The sequence below is a fragment of the Mesoplodon densirostris genome, chromosome 2 (genome assembly GCF_025265405.1).
Source record: "Mesoplodon densirostris isolate mMesDen1 chromosome 2, mMesDen1 primary haplotype, whole genome shotgun sequence".
Taxonomy (NCBI): Eukaryota; Metazoa; Chordata; class Mammalia; order Artiodactyla; family Ziphiidae; genus Mesoplodon; species Mesoplodon densirostris.
In genome coordinates this window covers 59505067-59532992 of record NC_082662.1, presented here as the reverse complement: position 1 = coordinate 59532992, position 27926 = coordinate 59505067, and the positions used below count along the sequence as shown (strand labels likewise).

General features: G+C 41.5%; 1 protein-coding gene across 1 annotated transcript in view; it reads left to right on the top strand.

Moving 5' to 3' along the window:
* Positions 1-18736: 18736 nt before the first annotated feature.
* SLC35D1 (solute carrier family 35 member D1) overlaps positions 18737-27926 on the top strand; it is a 55678-nt gene continuing 46488 nt past the window's right edge. The window contains exons 1-7 of the mRNA XM_060089935.1: positions 18737-19114; positions 19963-19996; positions 20094-20180; positions 20869-20936; positions 22685-22756; positions 23334-23402; positions 25527-25629. Of these exons, the coding sequence (XP_059945918.1) occupies positions 18912-19114; positions 19963-19996; positions 20094-20180; positions 20869-20936; positions 22685-22756; positions 23334-23402; positions 25527-25629 (636 nt within the window). The 5' untranslated portion in view covers positions 18737-18911. The remainder of the gene's footprint in view (positions 19115-19962; positions 19997-20093; positions 20181-20868; positions 20937-22684; positions 22757-23333; positions 23403-25526; positions 25630-27926) is intronic.

Genomic DNA, 27926 nt, shown 5'->3' with positions numbered 1-27926 from the left:
TTGGCCTGTAGTTTTCTTTCTTTGTGACATCCTTGCCTGGTTTTGGTATCAAGGTGATGGTGGCCTCATAGAATGAGTTTGGGAGTGTTCCTTCCTCTGAAATTGTTTGGAAGAGTTTGAGAAGGATGGGTGTTAGCTCTTCTCTAAATGTTTGATAGAATTCGCCTGTGAAGCCATCTGGTCCTGGGCTTTTGTTTGTTGGAAGATTTTTTATCACAGTTTCAATTTCAGTGCTTGTGATTGGTCTATTCATATTTTCTATTTCTTCCTGATTCAGTCTTGGCAGGTGGCAGGTTGTGCATTTCTAAGAATTTGTCCATTTCTTCCAGGTTGTCCATTTTATTGGCATAGAGTTGCTTGTAGTAATCTCTCATGATCTTTTGTATTTCTGCAGTGTCAGTTGTTACTTCTCCTTTTTCATTTCTAATTCTATTGATTTGAGTCTTCTCCCTTTTTTTCTTGATGAGTCTGGCTAATGGTTTGTCTATTTTGTTTATCTTCTCAAAGAACCAGCTTTTAGATTTATTGATCTTTGTTATTGTTTCCTTCATTTGTTTTTCATTTATTTCTGATATGATCTTTATGATTTCTTTCCTTCTGCTAGCTTTGGGGGTTTTTTGTTCTTCTTTCTCTAATTGCTTTAGGTGCAGGGTCAGGTTGTTTGCTCGAGATGTTTCCTGTTTCTTAAGGTGGGATTGTATTGCTATAAACTTCCCCCTTAGAACTGCTTTTGCTGCGTCCCATAGGTTTTGGGTTGTCGTGTCTCCATTGTCATTTGTTTCTAGGTATTTTTAAATTTCCTCTTTGATTTCTTCAGTGATCACTTCGTTATTGAGTAGTGTATTGTTTAGCCTCATGTGTTTGTATTTTTTACAGATCTTTTCCTGTAATTGATGTCTAGTCTCATAGCATTGTGGTCGGAAAAGATACTTGATACAATTTCAATTTTCTTAAATTTACCAAGGCTTGATTTGTGACCCAAGATATGATCTATCCTGGAGAATGTTCCATGAGCACTTTAGAAAAATGTGTATTCTGTTGTTTTTGGATGGAATGTCCTATAAATATCAACTAAGTCCATCTTGTTTAATGTATCATTTAAAGCTTGTGTTTCCTTATTTATTTTCATTTTGGATGATCTGTCCATTGGTGAAAGTGGGGTGTTAAAGTCCCCTACTATGATTGTGTTACTGTCGATTTCCCCTTTTATGGCTGTTAGTATTTGCCTTATGTATTGAGGTGCTCCTATGTTGGGTGCATAAATATTTACAATTGTTATATCTTCTTCTTGGATCGATCCCTTTATCATTATGTAGTGTCCTTCTTTGTCTCTTTTTTTTTTTTTTTTTTGTGGTACGCGGGCCTCCGGACATGCAGGCTCAGCGGCCATTGCTTACGGGACCAGCTGCTCCGCGGCATGTGGGATCTTCCCGGACCGGGGCATGAACCCGTGTCCCCTGCATTGACAGGCGGACTCTCAACCACTGCGCCACCAGGGAAGCCCCTTCTTTGTCTCTTCTAATAGTCTTTATTTTAAAGTCTATTTTGTCTGATATAAGAATTGCTACACCAGCTTTCTTTTGATTTCCATTTGCATGGAGTATCTTTTTCCATCCCCTTACTTTCAATCTGTATGTGTCTCTATGTCTGAAGTGGGTCTCTTGTACACAGCATATATATGGGTCTTGTTTTTGTATCCATTCTTCAATCTGTGTCTTTTGGTGGGATCATTTAGTCCATTTACATTTAAGGTAATTATTGATATGTATGTTCCTATTCCCATTTCCTTAATTGCTTTGGGGTCATTATTGTAGGTATATTCCTTCTTTTGTGTTTCTTGCCTAGAGAAGTTCCTTTAGCATTTGTTGTAAAGCTGGTTTGGTGGTGCTGAACTCTCTCAGCTTTTGCTTGTCTGTAAACGTTTTAATTTCTCCATCAAATCTGAATGAGATCCTTGCTGGGTAGAGTAACCTTGGTTGCAGGTTTCTCTCCTTCATCACTTTAATTATGTCCTGCCACTCCCTTCTGGCTTGTAGAGTTTCTGCTGAGAGATCAGCTGTTAACCTGATGGGGATTCCCTTGTGTGTTATTTGTTGTTTTTGCCTTGCTGCTTTTAATATGATTTCTTTGTGTTTAATTTTTGACAGTTTGATTAATATGTGTCTTGGCGTATTTCTCCTTGGATTTATTCTGTATGGGACTCTCTGTGCCTCCTGGACTTGATTAACTATTTCCTTTTCCATATTAGGGAAGTTTTCAACTATAATCTCTTCAAATATTTTCTCAGTCCCTTTCTTTTTCTCTTCTTCTTCTGGAACCCCTATAATTCGAATGTTGGTGCGTTTAATGTTGTCCCAGAGGTCTCTGAGACTGTCCTCTGTTCTTTTCATTCTTTTTTCTTTATTTTGCTCTGCATCAGTTATTTCCACTATTTTATCTTCCACCTCACTTATCCGTTCTTCTGCCTCAGTTATTCTGCTATTGATCCCATCTAGAGTATTTTTCATTTCATTTATTGTGTTTTTAATCGATGCTTGTTTCATCTTTAGTTCTTCTAAGTCCTTGTTAACTGTTTCTTGCATTTTGTCTATTCTATTTCCAAGATTTTGGATCTTGGAAATAGAATCTTGGATCATCTTTACTATCATTATTCTGAATTCTTTTTCAGGTAGACTGCCTATTACCTCTTCATTTGTTAGGTCTGGTGGGTTTTTATCTTGCTCCTTCTCCTGCTGTGTGTTTTTCTGTCTTCTCATTTTGCTTATGTTACTGTGTTTGGGGTCTCCTTTTTGCAGGCTGCAGATTCGTAGTTCCTGTTGTTTTTGGTGTCTGTCCCCAGTGGCCAAGGTTGTTTCTGTAGGTTGTGTAGGCTTCCTGGTGGGGAGGACTAGAGCCTGTGTTCTGGTGGTTGAGGCTGGATCTTGTCTTTCTGGTGGACAGGTCCACGTCTGGTGGTGTGTTTTGGGGCCTTATTATGTTTTTAGGCAGCCTCTCTGTTAATGGGTGGGGTTGTGTTCCTGCCTTGCTAGTTGCTTGGCATAGGGTGACCAGCACTGTAGTTTGCTGGTCGTTGACTGAAGCTGGGTGCTGGTGTTGAGATGGAGATCTCTGGGAGATTTTCGCTGCTTGATAGTATGTAGAGCTGGGAGGTCTCTTGTGGACCCATGTCCTGAAGTTGGCTCTCCCACTTCAGAGGCACAGCACTGACTCCTGGCTGCAGCACCAAGAGCCTTTCATCTACCTGGCTCAGAATAAAAGGGAGAAAAAGTAGAAAGAAAGAATTAGTAGAAGAAAGAAAGAGAGAGAGAAAGAAAGGAAGAAGGAAAGAAAGGAAGGAAGGAAGGAAGAAAGCAAGAAAGGAGGGAGGGAGGGAGGAAGGATGGAAAGAAAGAAGAAAGAAAGGAGGGAGAGAGGGAGGAATGAAAGCAAAAGGAAGAGTGAATGGAAGAAGGGAGGGAGGGAGGGAGGAAGGAAAGAAAGAAAGAAAGAACGGAGGGAGGAAGGGAGGAAGGAAAGAATAAGAAAGTTAAAGGAAAAGGGGTGGGAGGGAGGGAGGAAGGAAAGAAAGACAGGAGGGAAGGAGGGAGGGAGGAAGGAAAGAAAAAGAAAGAGTGAAAGGAAGAAGGGAGGGAGGGAGGAAGGAAAGAAAGAGAGAAAGAAGGAAAGGAGGGGCGGAGGGAGGGAGGGAGGAAGGGAAGGTAGGAAAAAAAGAAAGAGCAGGTAAAGTAAAATAGAATAAAGTATGAAATATAGTAGCGTTATTAAAATTTAAAAGTAATTATTGAAAAAAAAAAGGACCGATAGAACCCTGGGACATATGGTGGAAGCAAAGCTATACAGAGAGAATCTTACACAGAAGAATACACATACACATTCACAAAAAGAGAGCAGTGGGAAAAATCAAAAATCTTGCTCTCCAAGTCCACCTCCTCAATTTGGGTTACTTCCTTGTAAAAAGAGGAAAAGCGGGCCTCCCTGGTGGCGCAAGTGGTTGGGAGTCCGCCTGCCGATGCAGGGGATACGGGTTCGTGCCCCGGTCTGGGAGGATCCCATGTGCCGCGGAGCGGCTGCGCCCGTGAGCCATGGCCGCTGAGCCTGCGCGTCCGGAGCCTGCGCGTCCGGAGCCTGTGCTCCGCAACGGGGGAGGCCACGGCAGTGAGAGGCCCGCATACCGCAAAAAAAAAAAAAAAAAAAAAGAGGAAAAGGGCGAGAAGTCTGAAATCTTGCTAAGTCCACCTCCTTAATTTGGGATAATTCGTTGTAAAAAGAGGAAAAGGGGGGAAAGTCTTAAATCTTGTCCTCAAAGTCCACTTCCTCAATTTGGGATGATTCGCTGTCTATTCATGCACTCCACAGACACAGGGCACATCAAGTGGACCGTGGAGCTTTAATCCGCTGCCTCCGAGGCTGCACAGAGAGATTTCCCTGTCTCTTCTCTGCTCTCACAGCTCCCGGGTCTCAGCCTTGGACCGGCCCCGCCTCTGCACGTAGGTAGCCGGAGGGCGTCCATTCTTCGCTCAGACAGGACGGGTTTAAAGGAGCCGCTGATTCGGGGGCTCTGGCTCACTCAGGCAGAGGGGAGGGAGGGGCGCGCAGAGTGGGGCGGGCCTGCGGCGGCAGAGGCCAGCGTGACGTTGCACCAGACCGAGGCACTCCGTGCGCTTTCCCGGGAAAGCCGTCCCCGGGTTCCAGGACCCCGGCAGTGGCGGGGTGCACAGGCCCCTCGGAAGGCGGGGCGGACAGTGACCCGCGCTCGCACACAGGCCCCGCGGCGGCGGCAGCAGCAGCAGCCCCAGCCTCCCACGCCCGTCTCCGGGGTCCACGCCTTTAGCCGCGGCTCGCGCCTGTCTCCGGCGCTTCCCAAAGCAGCCCTCTTAATGCCCTCTCCTCGCGCACCAGGAAACAAAAGGGAAGAAAAAGCCTCTTGCCTCTTCGGCAGCTCCAGACCCTTTCCCCGGACTCCCTCCGGGCTAGCCGTGGTGCACTAACCCCCTCAGGCTCTCTTCCTGCCGCCAGCCCCAGTCCTCTCCCTGCGCTCCGACCGAAAGCCGATACCCGAGCCTCAGCTCCCAGCCCCGCCCGCCCCGTCGACCGAGCAGACAAGCCTCTCGGGCTGGTGTGTGCCTGAGGGCGCCGATCCTCTGTGCCGGAATCTCTCCGCTTTGCCCTCCACACCCGTTGCTGTGCTCTCCTCCGCTACTCCGAAGCTTTCCCCCTCCGCCACCTGCAGTCTCCGCCCGCGAAGGGGCTTCTAGTGTGTGGAAACCTTTCCTCCTTCACGGCTCCCTCCCACTGGTGCAGGTCCCGTCCCTATCCTTTTGTCTCTGTTTATTCTTTTTTCTTTTGCCCTATCCAGGTATGTGGGGAGTTTCTTGCCTTTTGGGGGGTCTGAGGTCTTCTGTCAGCGTTCAGTAGGTGTTCTGTAGGAGTTGTTCCATGTGTAGATGAATTTCTGATGTATCTGTGGAGAGGAAGGTGATCTCCGCGTCTTACTCTTCCGCCATCTTCCCAGGGTCCTCTAACCTGATTTTAAAATGGGCAAAGGACTTGAATAGACATTTCTCCAAAGAAGACATTCAAATGGCCAACAGTTATATGAAAAGATGCTCAACATCAGGGAAGGGCAAATCAAACCACAATAAGATATTGCCTCATACATGTTAGGATGGTGATTATAAAAAACAAAACAAAAACAGAAAATAAGTATCAGTGAGGCTATGGAGAAATTGGAAACATTGTACACTGTTGGTGGAAATGTAAAATGGTGCAGTCACTATGGAAAACAGCATGGAGATTCCTCAAAAAAATTAAAAATAGAACTATCATATGAACCAGCAATCCCACTTCTGGTATTTACCCCCAAAGACTTGGAAACAGGATTCTGAAGAAATATTTGCACTACCATGTTCACTGCACCATTATTCACAATAGCCAAGACATGTAAACATCCTAAATGTCCTTCAATGGATGAATGGATAAAGAAAATCGTATATCAATATAATGAAGTATCATTCAGCCTTTTAAAAGAAGGAAATCCTGTAATATGTAATAACATAGATGAAACTTGGACATTAAACGAAGTGAGATAAGCCAGTCACAGAAGGACAATTAAACTGCATGATTCCACTTACATAAGATATCTAAAGTAGACAAACTCAGAAGCAGAAATTAGAATAGTGGTTTCTGGGGCCTGGGGAGAAGGGACAATGAGGAGTTGCTCTTCAATAGATACAGAGTTTCAGTCATGCAAGATGAAAAAGTTCTAGAGACCTGTTGCACAACAATGTGCATAGATATAGTTAACTATACGATACCGCATACTTAAAAACTTGCTAAGAGAGTAGATTTCATATTATGTGTTTTTTCCTACAATTAAAAAAAAAACTTGCTGCCAAATCCATGATTACAGATTTTCTCCAATGTTTTCTTCTAGAAGTTTTATACTTTTAGGTTTTATATTTAGATCTATGATCTATTTTGAGTTAATTTTTATATAAGGTATATGGTATGTGTTGAAGTTCATTTTTGTTTGTTTGTTTGTTTTTGTTTATGGGCATCCAATTGTTCCAGCACTATCAAAAAGACTATTCTTGGGCTTCCCTGGTGACGCAGTGGTTGACAGTCCGCCTGCCGATGCAGGGGACATGGGTTCGTGACCTGGTCCGGGAGGATCCCACATGCCGTGGAGCGGCTGGGCCCATGAGCCATGGCCGCTGAGCCTGTGCTCCGCAACGGGAGAGACCACAACAGTGAGAGGCCCGCGTACCGCAAAAAAAAAAAAAAAAAAAAAAGACTATTCTTTCTCTATTGAAATTGTGTATCTTAGGCAAAAATCAATTGACTGTATTTGTGTGTCTATTTTTGGGCTCTCTATTCTACTCCATTGATCTATATGAATATCCTTATGTTAGTATCACACTGTCTTGATTACCGTGGTTTTATAGCAAGGCTTAAAAATGGGTAGTGTGAGGCTTCCCTGTGGCGCAGTGGTTGAGAGTCCGCCTGCCGATGGAGGGGACACGGGTTCATGCCCCGGTCCGTGAAGATCCCACATGCCGCGGAGCAGCTGGGCCCGTGAGCCATGACTACTGAGCCTGCGCGTCCGGAGCCTGTGCTCCGCAACGGAAGAGGCCACAGCAGTGAGAGGCCTGCGTACTGCAAAAAAAAAAAAAAAAAAAAAAAGTGGGTAGTGTGGGTCTTCCACCTTTCCTAATTGTTTTGGCCATTCTCATTCATTTGCCTTTCCATTTACATTTTAGAATCATCTTGTCAACATCTATAAAAAAGCTTGCTGGAATTTTGACAGGAATTGCATTAAATCTATAAATAAGTTTTGAGAGAATTAACACCTTAACGATATTGTATTTTCCAACCTATGAACACAGTATAGCTCTTCGTTTCTTTAGTTCTTCTTTCATTTATTTCTTCACGGTTGAGAGAGACCACTTTGATAAGATGAAATTTGAGTTAAGACCTGAATTAAGCGACAGAATGAACCACGGAGATATCTGGAGGAACTGTATTCTAGGCAAAGTACAATAAATTCAAAGGTCCTGAGGCGGAGTGGACTTCGAGGGTTCTAGGAACAGCAAGGAGGCCATTGTGGCTGCGTTGAGGGAGGTGGAGTGGAAGGGGTAGAGGGTGAAATCACAAAGGTAACAAAAGGCCAGACCACGTAGGGCCTTGTAAACCATTATAATGTTTTGAATTTTATTCAGAATAAGATGGGAAGTGATTGAACAGTTTTGAGCAGTGGTGTGATATTTGACTAATATTTTAGGTTACTTTGGGTGCTTTGGGGAGAAAGGATTAATAAGGAATGGTGAGTACAAGATAAAAGCAGGGAAACCATTGAAGAGAAAATTACAATATTTTAGCAAGAGCAGATGGTGACTTGGACTAGGGGGCCAGTAGAAGAAGTAATAAATGTTGGAATACGGATGGACAGTCGGCCCTCCATACCTGTGGGCTCCACATCTGTGGATTCAACCAACTGTGGATAGAAAATATTCCAAAAAAAAAAAAAAAATCCAGAAAGCTCCAAAAAGCAAAACCTGAATTTGCCCACATTGGCAACTATTTACATAGCATTTACCTTGTATTCGGTATTATAAGTAACCTAGGACAATTTGAAGTATGTGGGAGAGTTAATAGCTTACAAGTAAATACTGTGCCATTTTACATAAGGCATTTGCGCATCTTCGGATTTTGGTTTCCATGGGGGTCCTAGAACCAATCCCTCTCGAGTACCAGGGGAAGACTGCACTTTAAAGATGTAGTTGATGGGATTGGCTGAAAGTTAGATATGGGCTGTGAGAGAAAAAGAGAAGTCATAGATGACTCCAAAGTTTTGGACTTAAGCAACTGGAAGAATAGTTTCCAGCAACTCAGTTGGGGAAGACTGTGAGTGCAGTTTTGGAAGGTGTTTATCTGGTTTAGAAGGCATGAGCAGGGGAAAAAAGATTCTTTCTAAAATCTTTTTCACCTTTGAATTTTAAGCACAGAATCTAAGGATTTGCAGCCTATGATCTGCGTACTTTGCAATGGCAACCATCTGTAGTAACCAGCAGCCTGTACATTGTGGTCTGAACATGAATGGTAAGGGGAAGGCAATAGGCAGAGATTAGGAAAAGACTATTTCAATGAGTAACTCAGTTTATCATGTCTCTTAAAGAGCATGTAGGAATGGGTGTTACCTGAGTCTGTGGGTAGGAAAGACCTCACTGAAGTCTCTCTTTTATTTGAGACCTGAAGAAGTTAGCCAGAGGAGGGAGGTGGGGTTTGTGGGAATGGGGGTTTAATCTATAAGTCAAGTGATGAGCAGGTGCAAAGATCCAGAAATGAGAGGGTGTATTTGAGGAATTATAGAAAGTCAACCATGAATTTAGAGCAGGGAGAGCCAAAAGGAGAAAGCTGTGAAGTAAGGCAGGAGATAGATTTTATCCTGATAATTAGATCTGCATTTTACAAAATCGCTGTGGCTGCTGTGTAGCTGCTATGTAGAAAATGAATTGTAGACCCACAGTCATCTGGCTGAAGACTAGTTACGATGTCGTTGCAGTAGTCTTGGTGAGGGATGAAGTTGATGGCAGTGGGTTTAGACTTGAGAGATATTTAGGGGACTATATATGGCAGATGAGAAGAGAGAGGCCCTGAGAGTAACTACTAGGCTTCTATGGTGAGCAACTTGGTGAATGGTGGTTCCTTTTACTAAAATGGGGACACCAGTTATTAATTGTCTCTCAGCTCCAAACCTTGCACTAGGTTTGGACCACCCTTCTCTATTCTGCTTTGTGAAGCTGGTGCTTGTATTTTGCAAACCACGCATCTGCTTTGCCAGCTGGCTCTGTGTTAGGCCCCGCCATAGGTGGTGCTAGAGGGAGATAGCAAAGCTGGAGGAGGAAGAAAAAAAATGTCCTTTCCAGTCTGCCTTCTGTTAGCAATGCTCCAGCAACAAGTCTTCAGCTCAGAAACAGCAGGGCCTTCGCATAGCAGCAGGTGAAAGCCATTTGCGGTTTTCCCTGAATTTGCAGAGCCAATCTATTAGTGCCTCCCAGAGCCCACAGCATCAGCCAGTTGGTGCTTCCTCTTCAAAGGTCTGGATCCCAGGCTTACGGGGAGGCTTTTCTAAACTAAAGATTCCGGTATCAGCTGAGCAGCATCTCTTCCTCAGAGGTCTGTGTTTTAGCTACTAGGGTTCCTTCTATAGGTTTTAATAATTCCAGTCTCCTCCCGTTATTCCCCCTTCCCTTCCTGCAGTAGCTACCTCCATGATACCTTGGAGGGTTTTTTTTTTTTAAACCTTGAATTTGATAAATTTATTTTTATTTATATTTTTTATTTTTGGCCTCATTGGGTCTTCGTTGCTGCCCACGGGCTTTCTCTAGTTGCAGCAAGCGGGGGGCTACTTTTCATTGCGGTGCGAGGGCTTCTCAGTGCAGTGGCTTCTCTTGTTGCAGAGCATGGGCTCTAGATCGCAGGCTCAGTAGTGGGCTTAGTTGCTCCGTAGCATGTGGGATCATCCCGGACCAGGGCTCGAACCCGTGTCCCGTGCATTGGCAGGAGGATTCTTAACCACTGCGCCATCAGGGAAGTCCCTAGTTAATATTTCTTTATATTAGATTCTCTCTAATCAAATAACTAGTGTTATTTCTGTCTCCTAACGGGACTCTGATTGATACAAAAATTGTTACTAGGAGTGGTTCCAGGCAACAGACCCTAAAAGATGGGATTTGGGGATTGGTTTGGTTTTGTCCTTGGGTTTGAATGTAGTGCTGAGCTCCTTGCTAATAGGAAATGAATGCTGGATACCGATGTCATGCAGAAGTAGCATGATTGATTAAATAATCACCTGTAGTTGATTGTGAGGAAGTGTCTGCTGACCCAAGTGCCCTGGAGCCTGTGCCTGCTGCCCTTGACCGTCACAGCAGTAATTATGACCATGAAGACTGTGGTGTGGGATAGATTCTTCTGAGTGGACTAAAGCACTTACAGAAAGAAAGTATCAAACTCAGGTCCTTATACTCTCTGCTTCAGTTTCATCAGAGAGCTAGAGAAATTCTATGGCAGCTCTAAACGAATCTCTCATTTCTTGTAGCTACATGACAGGTATTCCTAAAAGTGAATAAATATATACTTGTCCAGTTTACAGAATTTACATCAGTTGAATTTACAGCTTTGCAATGTCTCTCATGAAGAAGTTAGGAAAATGATAGGGAAGCAGAGGGACCCTAAATCTTGAAGTGGGGATACATCCGGCTGGATTTAGATCAAGTTGAGAATTTTGAATTCTCAGGTCACTCTGAACCTCTTCTAACAGTAGAAGAAGCTTGTCCTCCTGTGTGTGATATTAGCCTTTCCTTGCTTAAAAACTATCTACTATCCCCATTTGTAGGGTCAGATATCAGTATGCTCCAGGGAAACAAGTACAAAGTCTGACCCAGGAGGAAGCAGTTTATATACCAAAAAAACTGCAAGATTTTCCTAATTTATATCAATATAACCCTGGAGAATATGTATAAGGATGAGTTTTAAGGAAGATAGGCCATAACACTGGATTGGGCCATATGTATTGACATGAGTGCTCTTACCAGAGGTTCTGGATTTAATGTTTTAGCTCATGTAGGTGGAAATATTCTGACAATTTATAGTTAGTTAACTAAGACCTGGGCTTAAAAGTGGCCTCTGTTTAATGAGATCCAGAGACCAAAACTTCCTCCATTATAATGTAGATGAAGGAATTCCAAGGTTTAGGGAGATAGGAATATTGGAGGGCTTTTATCATGAATAATCTACATACCCATCTCTCAACTACATCCTGAGAGGACACACCCATCATCAACACATTGAGAAACATCTTTTTGTGTAGAGCATGTACATCCTTGAGAAGTTCTGTCATGGTTGTTCTCCATAAGCCAAGCATAAAGGTGGGAAATTTCACTATTGAGGTGGGCTCACTATTTATAATAGAGATGATAGAAGTCCTGGAGTATCAGAGGCAAGTAGCAGTTCTTAACCACCAAAGGCGAGATGGGCATATTTACCATAAAAGGAAAGCAGTAACATAGTGGTAACCAGAATGTTTTAATCCCCAGGAATCTTTGGCAGTGGCTAATTGATTACAACATCCCTAAGAATGTAATAGCAAGGCAACCTGCTAAAATGGTGCTTAATCTATATAACAGGAAAAGCCAGACTGACAGCAAAAAAATCTAACTTGAGTTTCTAAAATGGAGACTCACAGTCTCTCACTCAGTTTCCAGACATAAGCCAGTTTATAGAACCAAAACCCTTTGCACTGAAGGGGGTGTCAAGTGTCTTTGAGGAAGGCTCCTGTATCATGGTACAAGTATACACCATATCTTCCTCTGAGTCTTCCTCAAAGGGACCTGCAGTGATTTACTAGAGTGACTTTGTACTGGGGGAAAGGACATAAGCAGACCTTTTGGGGATTATGGAACACTGGCTACTTGATACTAATTCCTGGGCACCCATATCACTGTAGACTACCAGTGAAACTGGGGTCTGAGTCAGGTGACAACTAGAGTCTTAGCCTAAATCTGAAACATAGTGGGCCCAGTGGGTCTGTAGAGCCACTGTGTGGTTATTTATCCAATTCTTGAATGTATAATTAGAAGAGATACATGTTTAGGCATAACAGATACACTTGGCAACTAGCAAAATCCTCACAATGGCTCTTTGACCAATGGAATAAAGACCATAATTGTAGAAAGCGAAAGCCTCTGGAACTTTCCCATCCTGCCAGAACAGTAACAAAAGAGAATAGCATATCGTTAGGGAAATTGCAGAGATTATTGCCATCATCAAAGACTTGGAAAGTTGCATGAGTGGTGATACCTATCACATTTCCATTTAACTCACCTGTTTGTCCAATACAGAAGGCAGATCTTGACAAATATCTGAGAATGATTATAAACTTAATCAGGAGGTGACCCCAATTTTAGATAATGTTTCACATGTAACATTTTTGCTGAGGCAGATCAACACTACAGCTCCTGACACCTAGTATGCTGTATTGATATGGCAAACACTTTTTTCTCTTCATCAGTTTATTAGGAGTGACTAGAAGCGGTTTACTTCTTAAATAGCAGGGTCAGGAGTACATCATCACAGTCTTGCCTCAGGGTTACATCAAATCTCCTACTCTCTGCCATAATACAGTCCACAGAAATCTTGATCTTCTGAACATTCTCATACAAAAGCAACTGGTTCAATATAGGGATTGAAATATGCTAATTGGATCTGATAAACAGGAAGTAGTAAATTTTTTACTTTTATTTTTTTGGCCAATCTGTGCAGCATGTGGAATAGTAGTTCCATGGCCAGGGATCAAACCCATGCCCCCTGTACTGGAAGCTCAGAGTCTTAACCACTGGACCGCCAGGGAAGTCCCAAGGAAGTAGTAAGTATTTTAGATAGTTAAGTAAGACAACCAGGATCTCAGCTGGTCAGAATTCATTACTTGATACAACGGGGAACAGTGGAGGAGAAGCAGTTTGCTGGTGTTCAGGGGATAAGGATGAATTTAGTTTTAGACATGTTGAAGAGCCTCAGAGAGAGTCATCCAAGTGAAGGTGTTCAAGACACAGTTGGATATACAAACCTGGAGTTCAAGAGAACATACATGAGTAGATTTAGGAAGTGTTGATGGAATGTTAAATCATAACTGAAGCCATGGAATTGGATGAGATTATTTAGTGAGAATATGTAGAATCAAATGAGAAGACCCACGACTGAGCCTTGAGGCGTATGAAACTTTTATTTTAAAGATATGGTAGAAGAGGAGGAACCAGCAAAGACGAACAAGAAGGGGCATCCAGAGAACCAGGAGTTGCAGAGAGTGTGGTGTCCCAGGAATCAAAGAAGTGAGTGTAGCTAAGGGAAGGGAGAGGGTCAGCAGTGCAAATGCTGTGAAGTGGTCAAGCAAGAGAAGGACTGAGAGTCAGCTGGGTTTACTTTCACGGAGGTCATTGGTGACTTAGGGGTGACCAGCTTCAGTGTAGTGGAGGGGATAAAACTAGTTTGGTCTGAGTTGAAGAGTGATTGGAGGTGGCTGTAGATTGGGCAGAGCCATGTGAATAGGCGGATAGTGAGGCCAGTCAGTTCACAGAGACAGAAGATTCAAAGCAGCTGACTTTGGATAGATTTATATGAGGTTCAGTTGTAAATAAATTGAGTTTGAAATGTCTCTATTTTCAATGCCTAAATGGATGTCTGGTATGGTACTGTTGTGAATGGGTCATGAGTGACAATGATTTTAATAGACTGGTGTTCTTATATCCCGATTATTCTTCTTCATAGCATTGCTAAACACTAAACTTGGCAACTGAAGGAGGTAATGACATTGTGAGAACTTTAGAAGCAAGTATGTCCACCTACCCCAAATAAGGCAGGGGTGTCCAGTGGAGGAGCACAAACTAAATGTTGAACGGACTAGGGCCAAATCTGTATAGTTACTTAGAGCTGTGAGACTCAGGGCATGCCTAATACTTCCACTAGGCCTTTGTTTTCCTGTTTATAAGTTGTTTCACCATACTTACTTCCTAGAGTGGTAAGGATGCAATAAGATAATGAATTTCAATCACAGCACATTGCCAGGCCACCCATCAGTGGTCATTGAGATCATTCCTTCCAGCCCAACACAGAGAAGTATAAGGCACTGCAGAGAAGCTGCACGCTACTTCTTTGCACTTCAGTTCTCAGAATTTTAAAAGCATTGTTCAAATAGGAAACACCTATGACCTTTGCTCCTTGGCTATAGCATAATCAGTGGTACAACACAGTAGGTTATTGGGTATGATCTAGGCTGGCTGATCTAGTGAAACAAGAAATTGGTGAGCACCAAAAAGGCCAAATAAATTCCAGTATAAGAAGAGCAAGTGAGCCAGGGCAAATTGAGAAGTGTAGGGAAAAGTACTGATCAATTTCCTTCATGGAGAAACATGATGGCTAAAGCAAAAGACATGATTTAAATACAAAGAAGATTTTTCTGCTAGTAATTACACCTAGCAAGATATAAAATATATCAACCTACAATGTTGACATTTCCAACTAGAGTAGGCTTGTATATCAATGAGAACATTTAAATCAAGTCTTTCCAATCTTGTACAGCTTTTTAAGATATTTTTTAAACTTTATTAAATTTTATCAGATAATGTATAAATTTCCCATATATGGTTCTGTGATTAATATTACTAAGGTTAGGAAAGAGGTTTGAGTACCTAAAATACCTAAAAGTCTAATTCCCTATAATAATACCCTACTACAGTATTGGTACATATCTTTTTTTTTTAATTGGGGTATAGTTGCTTTATTTTTTCTTTTTCTTTTTTAAAAAGATTTAATTTTATTTATTTTTGGCTGTGTTGGGTTTTCGTTGCTGCGCGCAGGCTTTCTTTAGTTGCGGCGAGAGGGGGCTGCTCTTCATTGTGGTGCACGGGCTTCTCATTGTGGTGGCTTCTCTTGTTGTGGAGCACAGGCTCTAGGCATGCGGGCTTGAGTAGTTGTGGCACGTGGGCTCAATAGTTGTGGCTCGCAGGCTCTAGAGCGCAGGCTCAGTAGTTGTGGCGCACAGGCTTAGTTGCTCCATGGCACGTGGGATCTTCCCGGACCAGGGCTCAAACCCGTGTCCCCTGCACTGGCAGGCAGATTCTTAACCATTGTGCCACAGGGAAGCCCCTTAGTACCTATCTTGTCTCTCATTATCTAAGGAGAATGCGTCACTCCACTACACTTCACAGCATTCTACTGAGGCTCCACAAATCATTACTGGAGTTGAGAAAACCCAACACAGTTCTTGGCCTGTCTATGGTAGGTCTTAGTGTATACTTGCTAATAAATTACATAATCATACTGAGAAAAACAACAGTAATTGCTTGGATCAGTGCTTTTTGGAGATTTATTTTCATTTCATTTTGTGTAATTGCAATTGATTTGTTGCAGAAATTTGTACCTGGCATTTTGTACTCCATAGAGTAGCACTTGAACTATTATCTGGCCTCTTTCACTGGTTTCCATTATCACCATCTGACTTTATAAAAGGAAATTTCCTTTTCATACAGTGTTAGTGGTAATATAAAATTGGTACAACCTCTTTGGAGATCAATTTGTTCATTCTATTAATTTTTTTAAAAAGTAGTCTTTAATTAAGCAATTCCACTTCTAGAAACTGATACCTGTAGAAAGTTGAATGGACAAGGATAATTAAAGCTGCATTGTTTATAAACTGAAAAAATGGCAACAACTTAAAAATGTCTATAGGATGGACCACATCAATCATGATGCATCTAGCTGACAGAATTCTCTTCAGCCATTAAAAAGAATGAGGTAGAGTTTCTTTACTGCCACAGAAAGGCCTTCAAGGAATAAAAAATGAAAAGAGAAAGGTTGCATAATCATAATAATAGTAATTATTATTATTAGGAACACTTGTAGAGTGTGTACTATATTCTAAGCATTTAACTTTATTAACTTACTTAATTCTCATCACCACACTATGAGGTGGGTGCTATCATTATCCCCATTTTACAGATGAGGGAACTGAACCACTGTAACATCAAGTGACTTGCCGGAGATCACAAAACTAGTGTCAGAGGCAGTATCTGGTTGGTTTGAGCATCAGTGTTTTTACCTGGTTCTCTTCATTTGTGTTAAAAAATGTATAACAATACATGTCTGTAAATATATGTGTATGTATGTATATGCATATGTGTGTGTATATGTATTTGTATAGGCACAGAAAGTAGCTCTAAGCAGAGCCTTGAGATGGTTAGCAGTTGCTTTCTCTGAAAAATGGGTTGGGGTGAGAGAGGAAGAGAACAAGATAGTTATGCGATATAAGTCTCTTTTGCTTGTTTGCTTTTGTAATGAGGGACATTATTATTTTAATAATAATTTTTTTCACAAGGGATGTTTCTCAAAATATAACTTTCTAGTTACTTTTCTTCTGCTGCCAGCAGTTAAGGAAGAAATTTGGCCACTTCTTTCATTGTTGAAAAGTTATACCATTTGCTGATTCATTTAGCAAAAACATCTAAAGTGTGCTAGGTGTCCCTGCTTCACCCAGCCCTCAAGGAGCTCACTGTCAAGTGGAACAGACTGACATGTAAACATATAATTCCAGAGCATCTATAAAGGGGATGCACAAAGATGCAGTAGGAGAAGCACAAAGGAGAGATGTCATTTCTGTGGAGGGCAAGGAGAGGCGGTGTGAAGGAAGGTGCCCAGAGAAGAGATAATATTTTGCCTAAATACTGAAAGAAAAGTAACAGTTCTTCAGGAGACAGTGGAGGGGAGGGAGAGAAAAAGCACCCCAGATGTAGGGAATATGGGAGTAAAGACACAGAAGTAAGGACACAGGAACCCACATTATTCTTCAGGGAACTGGGTGTAGTTTGATTTAGCTGAAGCCTAGGGAGGAAAATGTAAGGACAGCAGGAGCCATGTCACCTACGGCCTTGTGGACTGTATTAAGAATTTCATCCTGTGTGCCAGTTTTTCCTAAGGAGCAGTCAAAGAACACAAGTGTCCCCAGGATAACATAAAATATATAAATCAAAAGATATACATACAATGGAATATTATCTAGCCTTGAAAAGGAAGGAAATTCTGACACATGCTACATGTGGATGAACCTTGAAAATATTATGCTAAATTAAATAAATCAGACACAAAAGGACAAATACTGTATGACTCTACTTATCTGAGATACCTAGAATAGTCAAATTTATAGAGACAGAAAGTAGAATAGCAGTTACTACAGGATGGAGGGAAGGAGGAATGGGGAGTTATTGTTTAGTGGTTTCATAATCTCAGTTTGAGATGACATGAAAGCTCTAGAGAAGGGTAGTGGTTAAGAGTTGCACAACAATATGAATGTACTTAACACCACTGAATTGTACACTTAAAAAGTGTTGAAATAATAAATTTTATATTATGCATATTTCACCATAATAAAAACCAGGTAAAGATGGTAAATTTTGTGTTATGTATATATATATATATATATATATATATATATATATATATATATTTTTTTTTTTTTTTTTTTTTTTTTTTTGCGGTACGCGGGCCTCTCACTGTTGTGGCCTCTCCCGTTGCGGAGCACAGGCTCCGGATGTGCAGGCTCAGTGGCCGTGGCTCACAGGCCCAGCTGCTCCGCAGCATGTGGGATCTTCCCGGACCAGGGCACGAACCCGTGTCCTCTGCATCGGCAGGCGGACTCTCAACCACTGCCCCACCAGGGAAGCCCATGTTATGTATATTTTACCATAATTTTAAAATATGGAAAAATATTTTAAAGATATAGACAAAATATTTAGATAAATAATTCAGTTATTTTTCTGTCTTGACATTAAAATTAGATATGTCATTTTTTTGTTTAAGCTGGTAATAATGATTTGTTTCTCTTATATAACAATGTCTACTGTTTACTGAAAACCAGCTTTATATCCAGAGATGAGGAGATGTAGGCTCATAGAGTTCAACTAACTGACCCAAGGGCATACAGCTAGTGGGGGGGCATTTCTAGGAAACCCAGAATTGGAACTCAGCTCCTAACACCTTACTCTTTCACCAACCCCGAAGCCACTTTATTATCTTGCTACTTTTTGGATATGGCAGTACAATCTCAAAGACAGTATTGTATGGTGTTTTCTGGGTTCAGAAAGCGTAAGAAATCTGAGGCAACGCAGACTGAAATATTGAACAGTTGAATGTTTACTCGATCCACATCTGATACTTTTTAAGGGCTTAGGCCCTCTGCAAGAGAGACCAAAATAGCGTTCAAGTGAGGCTAGACGCACGCACATTGTTAACTACTCAGCCAGCCACCTGTTACCGATTGGAGGCGGGTCTGTATTTTGATTGCGGCAGTTATCTGGAAAATACGGCTCTCCGCCCCCCAGCCGCCAGCCTCCGCATCCCAGGTACGCGGCCCCCGAGACACCCGGCGCGGGCTTGCGCGCAGGCGCTATCCGGTTGCTTCCTTCCGCGACTGTGCTGTGCTGCTAGGTGTTCTGGTGTCCCCGAGTGGTTCCCCCTAAGCTTCTTCTCCCTCTCTGTCCGGGACTCAGGGTCGCCACTGCCCCTTCTCCGGGCCCTCTCCAAGCCCTGCCCAGGCCGAGCCAGGCGCGGCCCCTACCCTCTGACCCCGCGTTGCACAATGCCCGATCAAAGTCCCGGGGCGTGTGAACCACAGCGTCCCTGCCCCTGGGCGGGGGTGGGCGGCGGCCGCGCGGGGAGCCGAGGCGGCGGCGGCGGCAGCCGGCTCAGTACACCGGCCCCGGTCCCGCGAGTCCCCGCGAGCTGCCGCCTCAGAGCCCCGCGCTGCTCGGCCCTGCCGCCCGCCGCTCCCCTCGCAGGCCGCCGCCGCCGCCGCCGCCGCCGCAGCCATGGCGGAAGTTCGTAGACGTCAGCAGGCCCGGGTTAAAGGAGAAGCCCCCGCGAAATCCTCCACACACAGACATGAGGAGGAGCTGGGGATGGCGTCGGCCGAAACGCTGACCGTGTTCCTGAAACTGCTGGCCGCTGGCTTTTACGGCGTGAGCTCCTTCCTCATCGTGGTGGTCAACAAGAGCGTGCTCACCAACTACAGGTAGGGCCGAGGCGGCGGCGACCCAGGCCGCGGAGAGGAGCGGGCGGCGGCGGCGGCGGCGGCTGGGCGCCGGCTCCCTGGACTTTGCCTGCAAAGTTGGAGCTGAACAAAGTTGGGCGGGAGCCGGGGAGGGAGGGAGGGCGGGCGGGCGGCTGATACGCGGCCGGGGCGGCGGAGCCGGCTTGCGCGCCGGCCCGGAGTGGGGGTCCCGCTCCCGGCGCCGAGCTTGGGACTGCCGGGCGAGCGTTCGGGGCCGCGTTCGGAAAGCGTCTGCCCTGCCCGCCGTGCAGCGCCCTGGAAACCTAGCCCTTCGGAGACACGGAGCGGAGTTGCTTCGTGACTTTTTTGACTCCTGTGCATGCCAGGCTGGGAGCCGGGAGAGGGATGCCCGGCCTTTCCCGCAGCCTGGGCTAGGTTCCGGGGCTTCAGGGTTCTCCGACTTCGCTGACAGACAGCCTCTGGGGACCTACGCATCCTCAAGCCAATTTAAGATGATTGTGATGCTGCCACTGGGACCCCGAGGCAGAAGCTTTTTTTTTTTTTTTTTAATGTGTGAAACCGTTCAAGAGATGTATGTCTTCACTTCCAAGACAAATCCACTACAGGCAGCCAACTGAAATTGTAGAATCGGACAAGATGAGACAAGTGGCAGCCCGAGGCTACAAAATCAGCAGTGTTGCCTGACAACTGGCAGGGATTTTTCTCAGGTTGGCATTTGGATGAGGGGTAGACGTTGGTGTATTTTGAATCAAAATGCATTGTAAGGTTGCCGATGTGCAAATTGAATTCACCGAGCTCGGGTTTTTCTGACCCTGTGTTTTTTTTTGTTTTCTCTACCATTTTTGTAGATTTCCCTCCTCACTATGTGTTGGACTTGGCCAGGTTAGTTGGAATCTTCAGCATTACGTGGTTTGTGTCGTTAGAACTTCTGAATGTGTCTTTATATGTAGAACAGTGAATCTGTGTTCTCTGTTTACAGATGGTAGCCACAGTGGCAGTACTCTGGGTTGGAAAGGCACTCAGAGTAGTCAAGTTTCCTGACTTTGACAGAAATGTACCTCGAAAGGTAAAAAAGAAAAAAAAAAGTAATACTTTATGTTCTGAAAAGAAGTCACTGTATATATTTTTCATCAGTGCCTTACATATTTAAAAATTGCAGCTTTGAAATCGCCCAATCCAGAGTAGGTATAATGCAGGCAAAGAATAAATGTATTAATATGTGTTTTTAAAAAGTCCCACAGTCTCTTTAAAGTTAAGAAAAAATGCCCCTAGATCTTGTGTTCTGTTTTAATTATTGAACACTTGCTGGGATTACAGTCATTTTGCATTTCCTACGTCCATCTAATCTAGCCAGTGTATCCTGCATTCATTATTCTTTGGGTTTATTTTCTTATTCTTCGATCTGCCACTGCTTGACTCCACCTGAGGATGAAATACCTTTCCTTTTTCTGCTGACATCAGAACAATGGGCTCTACATTGTCATATTGTAAAGAAAGATGTTGTTGTCCCATATGGTTTGATCATATTCATATTTGTGTTTCTTTTTTCCCCTCCATTCTTTCTGCAGAGAGCTATTTATCAAGGTTAATGTTGTTTGGGTGCTTCATGGGGGCCAAAATTGTGTGTGAGAACTAATCTTGTGTTTTAAGTAGAAAGAATTTGATCATATAAACAAAACTGTTTCTGTTTGAAAAGGACCTTGTTTTAGCTGTCTTTATTATTGAGTTTTGTTATCCCTTTTTAAATTTTCTAGACGTTTCCACTACCTCTACTATATTTTGGGAACCAAATCACGGGACTGTTCAGCACAAAGAAACTGAAGTATGGATAACTTTATTTTACTAGTGAGGTTAATATAATGTGTTCTTAAAATTGTACTTGAAAATGTCAAATGTTTAACACATTGTTACTGATTCTGGAAAAATGAAAGGACCAGAAACTTAATCTCTTAAGTTTGAAGAGAAAGGAGTTTTTTGTTTGTTTGGGTTTTTTTTCCCCTTCACTTTGATGATAGAAGTCTTAAAATGTTATAAAATACTGTGATGGGAGGTTTTCATTATTTTTCCAGACCTATAATAGTGAAGGATATATGTTAGGCTTCTAAGATTTCAATTCGTTAGTACAATTCATAAATAGTATATTTTAGGCAAATTCCACAAGTAAAATTAGATGGTAGATATGAGAACTTTTGTAGTTTTTCTTTTTTTTTTTTTTTTTTTCTTTTTGCGGTATGTGGGCCTCTCACTGTTGTGGCCTCTCCCGTTGCGGAGCACAGGCTCCGGATGCGCAGGCCCAGCGGCCATGGCTCACGGGCCCCGCCGCTCCGCGGCATATGGGATCCTCCCAGACCGGGGCACGAACCCGTATCCCCTGCATCGGCAGGCGGACTCTTAACCACTTGCGCCACCAGGGAGGCCCTAGTTTTTCTTTTAATATGAGGTAGTTAAAATAGCATCAGATGGAACCCTGATACAAATATGATTAACATTTTACACATGGCCATATGATTGTAGAGGCAGCATTTTCACTTTTAGAAAGAAGCAGTAGCTCTCTATTCCATGACAACACTTACTATCCTCTAACTTCCCAGTTCTTGGCTTTTCCACTTAAAGAGTGTATGCATCAGGTATATGTGATGTTAAAAGTATACACATAGGGAAACCATTTAACAGAAACCCATGGCTTCACCACTGTCACGTGAGCTAAACCTCTGGCTTAATGGGTGATTGTAAAACAGAATGGAGAGATCTCTGAGGGTAGATACCAAGCTTTTTTCATTTCCTCAGACCCAAGAAACTTGACAGAATAACCATGATGGTATTTCTGGGGAAGGTTCCATGGAAGTCAGATTTATCATGGGTGGGGCATCCTTTTACATCTCATTACCCGCTTGGAAAGAAATGCAGACCTGCTGCAAAGTGCTGCTTGTATATAGCGTTTGCTCTTTTTCATCCTTTGTCATCTATCCATCCATCCATCTTTTCACACCCTATCTTTGATTGCCAGTTAAGTATAAGGCACTTTGGGGTGAGATGAGATAGATTCAGAAATAATTGTGTTGCAAGAGGCTGTATGTTTGATTAGTGCAAGCAGAATGCTCTAGGAATTTAGAGGAAGACAGGATTACTTCCACAAAAGGACAATAAAGGAATGTTTTATGGGGTAGGATTATCACCGATATTATTTGAAGGTTAGGGGTAGGAAGGGAGGTCAGTCTAGAAAAGAAAGACGAAGTCTTTTCTCTTAAAGACTAACATGATTACTGTTCAGGGTGTTTAACATAATAAGCAGGGTAAAATTAAAAGTGTCTGTTATCAGTCTTTGTTAATAGATGTATGTTTTCTACCATTTTATAATTAGTTTGGTGTTTTTCACTTCTGGTAGTTTTATAAAAGCAACCCTTTCAGGCTTTCAGATACTTTCTAGAGAAAAATAAGGATTTAATTTAGTCACAGATTAATCAGCATGGAATTTCCATAATGGAAGGAAGAGATTAGCATTATTTTAAAATACTAATTTTGGAGAATCAAATTTTATTTTACCTAAATATCTTTGTATTTTTCCTGCAGCTTGCCAATGTTTACAGTTCTGAGAAGGTTCTCCATCCTGTTTACAATGTTTGCTGAAGTAGTTTTACTCAAGTGAGTTAAATTTCTAATATATCTAGTCTTTAACCAACTTTAATCACCCTGAAAAGGTGCCCAGCATAGGTAAGATATTAAAATTATTTGTGTTGTTTCTACTTTATCTTTTGAGAAGTTTAAGCAACTTTCTCCCTTTGCTGTAGGAGTTGATAGTTTATGGCTTCCTTATGGAAGCCTGTCTGAACATGAGATATACTTTCAAGAATTCCTGTACCTACTGATGCCACTGGGTGAAGCTGGGTCAGAAGATTGGTATAGGCTTTAAATAGTGTTCATGTCTTGGCTACTTTTACTACAAATGTGTGTGACCATTTTCAACTTAAAGAAATCTGATTAGCAAAAATTCAAGCTCAATAGTAATAATAACAAATGGTAAAAATAAGTATACTTACTTATATAAGAAAGTAAGTTTTTGCTTCATCAGAGGGGTTCTTTTAAATATCCAGTTCCTTGGAATCATTTGTTTACAACGTTTTTAAAGAAAACATACATTTTTTTTGCCTATGTTGTAAAACGAGACTTTGTAAATAACTAAAGCCACATGTATGTATTTTTTAATTATTTTATTTTGTAGGAAGACTTTTTCTTGGGGTATTAAGATGACTGTATTTGCAATGATTATTGGAGCCTTTGTAGCTGCCAGGTAAGATGTGGGCCTATATAAAACCTATGAGAGTACATTAGAATTTATCAATAATTATTGATAATAAATGATCAATTACCAATAAAGAGAATTTTTTTATAGGCTAAATAAGAATCTTGTTTTTGAAAAGTAAAAGAGTTTTAAAAGTTAAATCTTCTTGGCTGTATGAAGATTAAGGCTAGCAAAATCAGATTCTTGGGATTCTTAAAAGTTAAATTCATTCTAAAAGTTCATTCATTCCAAAGGTTAAATTAGAATTTATTATGCTATCTTCTATTTATTGAGCATATACCATGTGCCATACAATATGTTTGGTATTTTTAAACATATTATTTATGTATTTTTCACAACCACTCTGAAAGGTATGGGTATAATTTTCCTATTTATGTTGAGAAAACTAAAATCTAAGTTCAGTAGCTTGCTCAAGGTCACACAGCTAGTAAATGGTAGAGCTGGAATTTGAATATGTGCCTGACTCCAGAGCCTGTGTGCTTTTATAAACCATGTGACGTTCTTTTCCTTTTCATGCTGCTTAAGAAAATAGTGTTTCAGAGAAGGCAAATGATAATAAATTATTTGCCTTATGGGAAATAAATAATAGAATTGCTTTATTTGGTTTCACCTAAGGTATCACAAATGCTGTAACTTAGATATTCTATTAAAGCTTTTTTCCACTGTTCTTAAGTTTTAATTTTAAAGTGAATGGGGAAAATGTATACCCAAAGACTCAGAAAATTGAAATGATGAGTGGAAGCCTTCTACAACATTTTACTCAGCCCAGATCATGCATGTGTGGGTTTGCTAATGCCGCAAATTCTGCCTGACATTGTATTTCCCATCTGGGAGTTCCAGTGTGCTTCTTGAATTGGCTCATTTACCTTCATCATATCCCTGTAGTATAGGTGGGGGGAAAGTACTATAAGTCAGTTCTACTTCACCCTAACTCTCGAAGTGAAATTTCATTAAAAAAAAAAATAGAGTAGTTAGTTACTAGAATTTCATTATATAGCTGACTGCTTTTCCCTCTAGGTAACCTTCCTCCTTGGAGAAAAATTCTATACGAGCCTCCTACCTTTCTTTTTAAAGATGCCCTACTAATCTTTGAAGCATTTCATTGAAGCTGGTGCTATCTAAAATAGAGCAAAACAACAGGAGTTTCTCAGGGCTAACTCTGGCCTGCAAAAAGTTTCTGAGGCAGATTGCTATCTGGTAGAACCTTTTACTAGGGAAAAAAATTTGGAGGAAGAGAGTCTGGAGTTAGAGGGTTGTCAGGCTGCTTGGAAGAGGGGTGGGTCATTAGGTAGTTCTGCCCAAAATGGCAGTGGCATAGAGTTCCTCAGAAGTCTGTCCCATGTAGTAGTTTAGCTACAAATAGATAGCACCTTTGCAGAATCACAGAATGCGGGGCCCCTGTTTTAGCTAGGGTGCTAAAGTATGCTGAAGGCGTACTTAGATTTTCATTTATTCTGTTCAGTTTACTAAGGTCTTGTGCCTGGTGCTCTGCTAAATACCAGGAAACTTCAGTTTCCCTAATCCCACTAGTTACACCTAGTAGGCTCATTAGGCAATTATTTTAAGTATTTGAGTTCCCACTGTGTGCTTAGACACTGATGTAGCCTGAGCTCAGAACTAACCACCATCCACACTTGAGAAATTCCACCCAGTGGCCCAACCACCTGTGCAAGACAGCCCTACCTTTTGTGTGAACCTTTGAAAAATGACATGTTAACAACTTCATTCTCCTTTTGTTTTCCTTATCTGTGAACTTGAGCTCTGATGCCTTCTGCTTGCTTCAGATATATTGTAATGGTGAATTTGGTTGGTTCTTTCTTGTTGTCTGACTTTGAATTCAGAGCAGTGTACTATTAACTGACGTGGTTGATTATTGCTAATGATTTTGTGTTTAAGTGTTAGTGCTTCTCATTTCTGAAGACCCCCATACTGATTATGAAATTGCAAACTCTAACCAGGAACCAAGAAATACTAGTAGCTGATAAAATGCCTAATATTCACTTCCCTAGATAAGCATATGTTCTTAGAAATATTGTAGTTCAGACCTATTTAAAATTTAATGCATGTTCTTTAAATGTTAGTTGTTATTAAAGTGTTACTTATATTTTGCAGCTCTGACTTGGCATTCGATCTGGAAGGATATGTTTTTATTCTGGTAAATGATGTCCTGACAGCAGCAAATGGTGCCTACGTAAAACAAAAATTAGATTCAAAAGTAGGTAGCAGTCTCACGCTTCTTTAAGAGATGCTTACTGTTGTTGGGAATGGTCAATTCATCAGGGGATAAAGTGGGGAATAAGGAAAAATACTTATGAAAGATGGGAAATGCCTGTACCTTGGTGCTCACGTAAGAAACTTTATTTTCTAATTAGCAACTAGATTTTACTGTTGGCTTTTCTGGAAGGGACTGGGTGAATATTGACTTTGAGAGGGATAGTGATGTAAGTAAGGGGTGTTCATTAGAGAAAAGTGTCATAAACGTTCATGGCTGTGTTCTAGAGGACTTGGTGAGGGACCTGGACAAGAAAGAAGTATCTGGAAGCTCTTGAGCAGTTTTCAGAAGTGAGTTGGAAGTGGCTGCAGAACAAGAATGGACTTTGCATATTTGTCCTACAAATATAGTAGTCCCTCAATATCTGTGGGGGATTGGTTCTAGGAACCCCTGAGATTAACAAAATCCTCGGATGCTCAAGTCCCTTATATAAATGGAGCAGTATTTACATGTAACCTATGCACATCCTCCCATATACTTTAAGTCATTTCTAGATTACTTATAATACCTAATACAATATAAGTGCTATGTAAATAGTTGTAAATACAATGTAAATGCTGTGTAAACAGTTGCCTGTGTGGCAAATTCAAGATTTGCTTTTTGGAACTTTCTGGAATTTTTATTTTTTCTTCGGAATATTTTCCATCTGTTGTTGGTTGAATCCTCAGATGCAGAACCCATGGATATGGAGGGCCAACGGTAATGGGAAACTTAGGCAGTATTAGAATCTCTCTCTTTCAGGGGCAACACCAAGTTTCCTGGCCTAGATCTCATACACATGAACTTCATATACCTCTTTTCCTTCAACTGCAGCATGCACGTGAAGGCTTTAAAGATATTTTTATTTGTCTAATATATACGTTGAATATAAACACACCAAATTTTATTTTGAGATCAAGCCAGACCATCAGAAAGCTGAGCACTCAAGCCATATTTTACTACATTATTGTATAAGATTGCATTATTGTAAGGAGAAGCTACATGGAACTCAGCTTTATATATCATAGGGTTGTTATTGAAGGAGTTGTCCTTTCTTTCATAATGGATCCTATATGAAGACCCACATGAGATCATTATCATAGATACCATCATAGTGTTTCCTAAGCAGCTGGTGTATTTTTATCTCGTATTTAAGTCTTATAACTTGACCATAGCTTTATCTTGTTTTCCTACCCCTGTGTTCTCATCAGTCAGATGACCATATCTCCTTAGTTTTTAGTTGGCTCTATTATATGTACAGTATTTCTGAAACTACTTCAGGTCCTTTTTTGGGGCTCAGATCATAAATACAAATGCCCTACCTGCTTGGTAGTAGTATTAGCATAGAGTTTGTGTCATCTTGGCTGGTGGCTTTGCCTTCTTCAGAAAGAACTGTAGAATATATGGCCATCCCAGTAGTTTTCATTATTTTGAATAATCTAGAATGTTTATTTTGAATAACCTGGAAGAACTAGGGGCAGTATAGATCTAGTTCCAGCAAACTTTCTTTGAATATACCCTTTATGTCTTGTTCTCCATTTATTTGCCTTGATGACTCTGTATGATGATTGCATTTTAATGGAAGCTACTATTAAAAAATTTAATCTTTGTGCAATAGCTAGAGAAAAGGGAACAGTTAGAGATTTAGTTTTGCTCTGGTTTTTTGCTGCTTTGGATATATGTAGTAATAATAACATTTCATTTCTCCAGTAGCCTCAGCTGTCTAAAACAGTACTGTCGAGTACAGTTCTATGATGATGGAAATCTGTTATCTCTGTGGACCATTAATGGTAGCCACTAGGCACACGTAGCTGTTGAACACTTGATAAGTGACGACACAACTGAGGAACTGAACTGGTAGTTTAATGTAATTATAATTAAATTGAAATAGCTGCGTTTGGCCAGTGGTTACTATATTGGATAGCACAATCTAGAGTACATCCTAGAACCTAAGAAAAAAAGCAAAGAGGGTTTCTGAGTATTTTATTCCCAGGGGAGCCTTTTAGTTCCTCACTCAGAAGTGACTTATGGCTTACTTGTATTAGAACTTTTAAGCATATTGATCTGCTTTTTACAGTTCATGGATTAGGAGCAACAATCCTATCTGGAGGCAGAGGCTTATCAGCAATATAAAAGCTCAGATAATAACAAGAGAAACAGGAAAACTATGAAAGTCAGATGGAACTACTCAAAGATGGACAACACCGTATAAAAACACAATACAATAATGCATGTTAATGATGATGCCCTAAATTAAATTG